Source organism: Brugia malayi, assembly GCF_000002995.4.
Source record: "Brugia malayi strain FR3 genome assembly, contig: Bm_v4_Chr3_scaffold_001, whole genome shotgun sequence".
Lineage (NCBI taxonomy): Eukaryota > Metazoa > Nematoda > Chromadorea > Rhabditida > Onchocercidae > Brugia > Brugia malayi.
Genome location: NW_025062477.1, coordinates 11,873,746 through 11,883,698, shown reverse-complemented (window position 1 = coordinate 11,883,698; position 9,953 = coordinate 11,873,746). Strand labels below are relative to the sequence as shown.

General features: G+C 22.1%; 1 protein-coding gene across 1 annotated transcript; it reads left to right on the top strand.

Annotated features, from left to right (window-relative positions):
- Positions 1-4,334: 4,334 nt before the first annotated feature.
- Bma-crtc-1 (Uncharacterized protein) lies at positions 4,335-6,473 on the top strand (the record flags this gene model as incomplete). The annotated part of the gene is made up of 3 exons (XM_043080920.1): positions 4,335-4,807; positions 5,861-6,006; positions 6,202-6,473. 3 exons carry the CDS (start codon positions 4,335-4,337, stop codon positions 6,471-6,473), a joined length of 891 nt encoding a protein of 296 aa, XP_042936854.1.
- Positions 6,474-9,953: the final 3,480 nt, after the last annotated feature.

Here is a 9,953-nt window from a genome sequence, read left to right as displayed (position 1 = left end):
CGCCTATTTTAAAATTAAATTATTCCATATTTTAAATTGTAAATTAAAATTTTTTTCTTCTTCACTTCACTTTGATACGACTAATAAATGTATGATGAAAAAATTTCTAACAAAGTGTAGGAAAAAGTGAAAAAAAAAAGTTAAAACTCTTTTAATTTAACAATTAATTGAAAAAGATACGAAAAAAGTAACGGTAGAAAATATTTTTTTTAACAATTCTTATTAAATTAGTGACTAACTAAATAAATACATAATAATAATAATAATAAATAATAATGATAACAATAATAATAGGGTTAATAATAATAATGATAATAATAACAACAATAATAATACTAATAATGATAATAATAATAATAACAATAATAATAGGGTTAATAAATAGTGATATTTACCATTGGAATTATAATTAAAATTATATAGTTCATATAATTATTTTTAATAATATATATGTATATATTATAATTGCGTGGTTAATATAATTATTCATAATTATTATAATAATTGTAATTGCTAACTGTAATATTAATAATAATAATAATAATAATATTAAAAAGAATGATAATAACGATGATGTTGATTGATAATTGATCATTTTACATGTTTGGTACCAGTTTTTTTTTCAAACTTATTCCCTGGAGATTTACTGATTTCCATGATTCATCATTCATTCATACTGCATGGTCTCACCCTTTCATGCAATTTCACAATTCTTTCGCTGAATCTCTTGAGATTTCAAATTTTCAACAAAAACAATTTCACCTTTATTTTAGTTTTGTTTACATCCTTTTCTTTTTTTGTATTGCTATTTTTACTTTCAATCCTAATAAATGTATGGCTAATTTTGAATTGCAGTATAAAAGATTGAAAGGACTGATTAATTTTAATGATCGATTCATTTAGTAGTTAGAATAACGAACTGAATTAAAGATTGAAATCCTAGAAAGATAGCATAGCATTAAAATTATTAATAATTGGAACTTCTGACTTAATTAATAAATTAAGTCGATCATATTGATTGATTTAATCAATTATTTGATCTAAAAAAAATTAATAGCATTAAAATTTATTCATTTTAAATCATTTATGTGCTGGATTATTTGGTTATTTATGGTACCATTGTTGCTTTATTTTAAAATGAAAAAAAAAATTTAAGTAATTAAAGCAAGAATTTATTGATATTACAATAAAAAGTTTCAGTATTGAAAAATAAAATGTAATAAAACAATTTTACATACTAATATCACATGTAAATATTTCTATTTTAAGTGTAAAATTTTTTTTAAACGTGTAAAATTACATTGTAAATATTTTCATTTCGCTATAAAATTATTATTGCTGTATATTATTTTATATTATTATTCAAAATTAAATAATTTCTTCTAATCTATTAATTGTTAAAAATTTGAAATGACGAAAACTTTTTAAATTAGAAAAAAAAAAAGGAGGCATACTGAATAATTCCTGTAAATATATTTATATATATGCATATGAAGATCTTATTTTACCACAAAATGTAAATTTAATAAATTACTTATCGTTATATGGCGCAAATGTAATTATTGTAGTAATTTACAACGATGTAATGCGCTAATGTAATGAATGCTGCATTTACTATTAAAGTATAAGTATAATTATTATTTATTACAATATTTATTGATAAAACTTATTATAAGATTTAAAAATAAAAAATGACAACAGTATGTAATAAAATGTAAATATGTATTTTTTAATTTTAATTTTTTTGTTTATGCAAGATATAAATATTAAAATAGACTTTTTAGCAATCATTTTATATAATAAATTTATAATGGTAATATTGATAAAATTTATGATTTATACTAAATTAAATTTTAAAAAAATGAACGAATTAAAAAATCTTTTTTGTTGTTTAGCAATTATAATTGGATTGCTAACAAAAAATACGTATTTTACGTACGTAATAATTTCTATTCATTCATTCATTCTCAGTGAGTGAATCTTTTAATTAGAAAAATTGGAATTGATAACAAAAAGTACGCATTTTACGTACGTATAATTTTTATTCATTCATTCTAGTAAATAAATCATTTAGTTAACGATATTTGAAATAGTAAATATATATTTTACATACAAAAACAATTTTAAAATCTCTTTATTTAGCCATTCATTCATTCATTCATTCATCTATTTATTTATTTAATAAATTAATTAATTAATAAATTAATTAATTAATGAATTCATTTATTCCACTCATTCATTCATTCATCCATTTCTATTAGAAAAGTAAGAGTCCACCAGTACAGCTCCTCAAATCCCTTCCTTCCCTCTTCTTCTTCTCATTTCCAACAAAGTTACAGCTAAACTCTCTCCAAATGCTAGGTGCTATATAGTTTAGTTAGCTTGCTTACTTCAAATCGATTCCTCTCTCTTTTTAAACTATTCTATCCAAAATTATATTTATTCTCTTCTCAACTCTATTCCATCCTTTTGAAACATTAAAATTTTTATTTTTCGTATGCATTCTCTTAAAAATGTATAAACTTTTCTCTTTTTTTTTCCCTCATTATTTCTTTTCCTTTTCTTTCCTTTCCTTTTTCTTTTTTTTTCCTCTTCTTTTTTTTCTTTTTTTTTCGTTGTTGTTATTATCTACATCTTATCATCATCTTCTACATCTCTCTACTTTTTTTCTTTCCTCTTTTCTCTCCCTCTCCTTCTTCTTCATCAATCTCCTACTCTATTTATCAAAACTTTCATTACATTTCCTTCATTTCTTCCTCCTCTTTCTTCTCTTTTTTTTCTTCCCTCTCTTTCCTTTCTCTCTCTCCCTCTCCCTCCCTCTCTTTCGTCTCAATTTCAAAATTCATTTCCAAAATGTAACACTTATTTCTATATGTATTTTGTTTCCATTACACACATATATTTATTAACTTCTCCTACAAATAGCCTATAACTAAACCATTTGTTCATTTTAGCTTGGCGCAAATGACGTGTCCAATTCATTTTTATACTATTTTAAACTTGCAAACGACATATTCACAACGTGTATGTATGGATATGTGCGTGTGTGTATGTGTGTGTGTGTGTATGTGTGAGTGTGTGTATGTATGTGTGAGTGTGTGTATGCATGTGTGTATGTGTGTGTGTGTGTGTGTGTGTGTTTTTTTTTTTTTTTTTTTGTGTGTGTGTGTGTGTGTGTGTGCGTGTGTGTATGTGTGTGTGTGTGTATGTGTGAGTGTGTGTATGTATGTGTGAGTGTGTGTATGCATGTGTGTATGTGTGGGTATGTTTGTTAAATATGTGCATACATTCGTCTATTTTTTCCTTTAGTTATGTAAAAAGCGAATAGCATAAAGGCTAAAATCGAACTATACCTATCCAACATCTATCCATCTATCCATCGATCTATCTATCTATCTATCCATCCATCTATCCACTGATCGATCAGTCTATCTATCTATCCATCCATCGATCGATCGATCTATCTGTCTCTCTATCTACCCATTCTATCTAGGTTTAACTTTTTTAAATTTCTACATATCGTCTATCCTATGTTAGCCAACAGCACATCACTCTCTATTATTATTATTACTATTACCATTATCATTAGTTGTTATCATTAGCATTATCATCATCATCATTATTATTATTATTCATCAGCTATAACCATTATTACCACTACTAACCATTATCATTTATACTCTATTACAATCAATATGTTATCATTATTTTAATCTTAAATTGGTATCAAATTGTGAATTGTTGATATTATTTTCAGAAATTTTTTTACCAGACTATTTATGTTTCTTATATTGAATATTTTTAATTTTACGTATAGGTTGTTTGTTTGTTTGTTTTTTTTTTTTTTACGTGGGATTTTTACGTGATGTAAAAATTTTACAACGAATGGAAAAAAAGGATAAAATTGAAGAAAATAACATTGGGGGTGTGTTGTAATATAATTTCTTTTTTTTTTGAATTTTAACATTATTATTTCTATTATTAGTTTTTTTTAGTTGCAAAACATTTTGGCATTACTATTATTATTATTTTTTTCATTATTGTCATTATTATTGTCACTACTATTGTTAGTATTATTATTATTACTACTACTACTACAGCAACTGTTTACTATTACTGTTACTGTTATTTATTACTGTTACTATTATTACTATTATTATTATCACTGTTACTATTATAGTAATACTTATTAATAATTTTTACTGCTATTACTTATTACAATTGACTATTATTATTATTACACAATTTTGTCGATCGATCATCAATCAATCAATCAATCAATCAGTCAGTCAATCAATTTTTTTTTATTTTTTAATTCTATCATAAATTATCATATGCCACAACAGTTATCAATGGCACAAGGAACACCACGTAAATTTGCGGAAAAAATTGCAATAATGGAAAGGAAGCAAAATGAAGATCAAGAAGTGTTTACCTCAGTTATGCGTGACGTACGTGCAATTACGAGTAATTGTACCGCTTCACCACCTGTTTGCTCTAGTCCACAAGCACTTGCACCACCAATAAATTGGAATCGTTCCGGTGGTTCATTACCAAATGTACATGAAATGGTACAACAGCAACCGGACATTCATCATTGGTCATATTTGCATGACTCATCACAATTGAATCAATCAAATCATTTACGTGGTCGTTCACCAATTACAACAACAACAACAACACACTATCATCCGTATAAATTATTCAAACAACATGAACGTTATTTACCAATTGATCAACTGGATTATCAACATTTGCATTGTTCAGCAAGTAATCATTTACAACCACCAGATATGTTATGGCCAAAGTAAGTAAATATTATTTAAATTAAGATTAAAAAAATAAAGTTAGTAATATTATTGAAATTAAAATAAAGAAAATAAGGTAATTAAAATTAAAAAAAATGAATGAAATTAGTAATATTACTAAAATTATTGAAATTAAAATTTAAAAAAAAAAGTTAGTAACATTATTGAAATTAGAACAAAAAAATATAAATAAAGTTAGTAATATTAATAAATTTAAACTTAAATGTATAAATGTATAACTATATTCTTAATATATTCAATTTAATTAAGAAAATATATATTTCATATTTACTCCCTTTTTTTTAAAAAAAAAAAAAAAATGAAATATATTTAATGACAATAATAATAATTTTACTTATATTTTTATTAAGCTTAAAAAAAAAAAAAAAAAAATCGTATATATTTATATATTTCTTTTGTTCCATTATTGCATCATAACTATTAAGTTATTTCATTACGATTTTTTCTTTTCCTTTTTTCACATGAGACAGATAATTTAGTCGACGAAAATCTGAAATTTGAATATTTTATTAATTCGAATATAAATTATTTCAATGAGTTATAATAAGTAATTTATGACTTCGCCCATAACTTTAACTAACGATAGATACACTGAGCATTATAATTCTATCGTACGATTATTAATTAACTGATAAGTTATTTGTTTGAGACAAAGGGAAATTACTGATAAGAATTATCAATATTATAATAAGAATGAATAATAGTGAATTTTATTAATATTATGACAATAATGAATAGTGAGAATGGCATTTGTTAATATTATGATAAGAAAAAATAAATTAACTTAATTGCCTTTGTAATTTTTTAGAAGCTTTTAATTATTATATTGCAGGCAAAATTTGTAAATGATATTAAAATAGATTTAAGAAAAAATAAAATATCCTTTCAAATTGATTGAATTATATTAACACCTTGATTTTTCACATTAAATTATATTTACCTTTTTTTTAAATTCATATAAACTTTTTGTCATTTCTTTTTTTTTATTTCTCACATATTTATCATATATATATAGCTCTTTTTTTTTGCAGAGCTCGTAGTGATCCGACAATTTTCATGAATTTATATCAACAACAAGAACGATTAGAAAATTTTAACATACAAGATTTGACGTTATTATCATCCAATCAATCATTATCACCATTATCATTTCATCCTACAACCGACTCATTTAATGGTACATTACAACAAAAAATTATCAATGATAGTAAGGAAATTACAATTGGTTCATCATTACCTGATATACCAACACCAATTGCAACAATACAATCATGTCCATATCATTATCATTATCATCATTATCATCATCTTCATCATCATCATCATCAAACAATAACACAACGACATAATACAAGTTTATGTCAAACTTTAGCTACACCACCATCATCATCCGAATCACAATCAGCGCCAACAAGTCCAGCGCAAAGTGTTGAATTACCAGTACCAACAGCATGGCCACAGCGTAATTATTCAAATAGTCCTGAATCACGTGAAATACCAAATATTGTTCTCACGGGTACCGATGGTGAATTGGATTGCTTTGAGGATTTGCAAGATTTACATTTAGATGCTAATGAACTACAACAATTGCTAAGTAGCAATGAACAGGTTGATCCAACAGGTGAAACACAACTTCTTCAATAATTTTCTTCTTCCTTTTTTTTTTAATTTTTCTTTTCTTTCTTTTTTTTTCTTTTTCTTTTTGTTTTTTTTTTTCTTTTTTTTTCATGATCTCTTATTGATTGAATTAAGGTTTCTTTTTTCTTTTTTTTAAAAATATTTTTTAAAGATTTAAAAAGGAAAAACAAAACAAAACAAAGCAGAAAATTAATCGAAAATAATGTTTATTTACTTATTGTTTTATTTCATAAATAGATATATTTTAATAACAAAAAAATTTATGACAATTAATTGTTTTTAATTAAGATCTCTTAATTTTTTTTCTTTTTTTTTTTCCACGAGAAATTCTTATAAATTATAGATAGCAGTGATATTTCGATGATATAATTGATAGGATATATTAAAAAGAATATAATTTTGCATTTCTTTTCAAAAATTAGAATCCTTTTCTTTCTTTTCTTTTCTTTTTTTTTCTGTGTAGAATTGGATGATAATTTTTGATTTTTTTGATTTTTAATTTGTTATATTTTCATTAATTTTTGTGCAATATTGATTAACACAAAATAGCAATTTTTGTTATTTTTCATTTTATTTTTTCTAAAAAAACCCTATTTTGTTAGCAAAAAAAAAAGTTTTATAGCAAATTTTCATTAAATTTAATTTTTATAACAAACGATGAGAGTGAAAGTAAACTATTTTCTTCTCTTCTCTTTGTTTGTGTAAATTTTTTTTTTAAAAGTTTTTTTTTTTTTTGTTCTGCCTCAAATTTCATCAAAAAACTTTTTTCTTCCTTTGCAATAATTTTTTTTTTTTTTTTTGCAATTCGATTAATTAGTATGGATTATATCATTATCTTAAATTTTTCGTCAAAAAAGTTTTTCAATTTTATTGCATTGTTAATTTTTCTTTTTTTTCTTCTTTTCTCTCTCTCTTTCTTTTTTTCTCTCTTTCTTCTTATATTATTTGATATTCAGATTTGAATGAAATGATAAATTAATGTCTTTGAAACGAAAAATAAATTTTGCTGTTGAAAATAGAAATTATAAGAGATGGCTAAAGTCAAGTAAGTAAATAATAATTATATGCATAATTTAATAAAATAACTAACCAAATTGCTTAATGATTATAACGCAAGTAAATAATTAAGTAAATAAGTAATTTCTTAATTGCTAATATTTAATTCCTATAGGAAGTCTTAAATTTAATTTACAAATTTCATTATCTTTTAATTCACTACTGAAAAGTACCCCGTTAGCATATAAGTTTATAATTAATATCAATAATGATACTTTTATATTCTAAAAATAAAAAGAAAGAAGGTAGGAGAATAGTGAAATTTATAAAAGCATATATACATTTTCCTTTTTTTTTTTTTTTTTGAAATATATCTTTTCATATTTATTATATTATACTTAAAAATATTTCATAAATAATTTCTAAATTAAAATCTTAATTTAATTTTTGTTTAATTCATCAAAAATGAAATTGGGTTTCTTTTTTAAATTGGTGTCGGGATCATTTTTTCTTTAAAAAAAAAATTCATATGAAAAAAAAAAGAAAATAATTATGTGTCACTAAAATTTTTGAAATTTCCACTAAATAAGCTCATATAATTAGCAAAACTGCTTAAATTTTTCATTTTTTAAATTTATTTAATTTGTTTTTAATTGATGGTAATTTATACTAATATTAATTTTTCATAATAATATGTAAAACTGCTTAAATTTTTCATTTTTTAAATTTATTTAATTTGTTTTTAATTGATAGTAATTTATACTAATATTAATTTTTCATAATAATATGTAAAAAAAGAAAGAAAAGAAAATATAAATTATAATAAATCAATAAATACATCTTTTAAGTATATACATTAAAATATATTGGTTGAAACTAAGGGAAAAAAGAAAAGTAAAGAAAAAAGAAGAGAAAAAGGAAAAAGAACGATGAGAGAAAAAAAAAATTCTTTCAGAAATTATTCTTTTTTTAAAAGTAAAATTTTTTTTTAATAATATTGTACAAATATTCACAATAAATATATGTATTTTTAATAATAGTGCCATAAAATTTGTTAAATTTTTTATAATATTTGTAATTAATATTTTGTCTGTATTTTAAAGTTTACTTAATATTAACTTTATTTCATTTATTAATTTTATGTTAAAATATTGTTTATTTAAAAAAAAAAAACAAAAAAACAAAAAACAAAACAAAAACAAAAAAAAAAAGCAAAAAAAGAAGAGAGAAAAAGAGAAAAAAAAAAAAACTTTTTGATTCATTATTGCTCAAATATGTTTATTTTTCATTTCTGCAATTAATTGTTTTATATTTATATGTGCATGTATGTATGTATGTATATGTATGTGTGTGTGTGTGTATGTGTGTATGTGTGTATGTTTGTTTACTTATATGTTTTTTTTTTTTTTTTTTTTTTTTTTTTGTTTTCTCATTTTTTTTTATTTTAAATTTATTAAGAAGAAGAAAAAGAAAGAACGAAATATATGTTTTGATGAAATTTTATTCAGCAACAAAATATGATAAATGATTTTCTTTTTTTTTTTTTTTTTCATTATAGTCTTTCAAGTTTATAGAAAAAAAAAAATTGATTGAATTGTGAAAAATGAATGAATATGATTTGATCGATGTTTTATCATTTGATATTTGATTTATTTTTATAAATTTGATTTGTAAATGACAGTTGAATGTTGATATCATTAAAAATTTTTATCCATCTTTTGCTTTACACCTTTTTTTTTCTTTTTTTTCTTTTTTTTCTTTTCCTCTTAAATAAAATCATTTCAATTTAGAAATTTTTTAAAACATTGAAATGATCGTGCTGTTTCTTTTTTTCCTTTATCGTATCATTTGAAATTATTGATGATAAGATCAAAAAGACTTTAACAGCATTCATTAAATTAAGACATTTCAAATTAATCATGATAAGATTAAAAAGAGTTTAATAACAATTGTTAAATTAAGATTAGAATTGTTTTTTGTTTCAAATCTTCCCCTCTCTCTCTCTCTCTCTCTTCTTGATTTTAATAATTTAAAAATTTGAAAATCTAACAAGGAAACGAAAAATAAAAGGACAAAAAAAAAAAAAAAAAACAAACAAAAAATTCGTGAAAAAATTAAACTATACAATTAAACTGATGAATAAGAACAAATTTGTTAAAATATGATTTAATAGAAGTACGATGCATATAGTCTTTCCATTTCATTATGTAATTTAAAAGGTATAAAATTTCTCTTTCGAATATTTTCTAAAAAATAAAATAGTAAAAAACGAAAAAACAAACAAAAAAAAAAAAAACTTTTTTCATCTAAAAATAGAAGCAAACAGATGGTTTAATATATAAAATATATTTCCTATAATATAAAATTTTATAAGAAAAAGCAAAAAAAAAAAATGGAAAAAAAAGTAAAAAAATCACGAAATGATTAAATGACATTTTATAAAGTAAAAATTAAACAAAAAAAAAAAAGAGAAATATGTATTTATTTGTT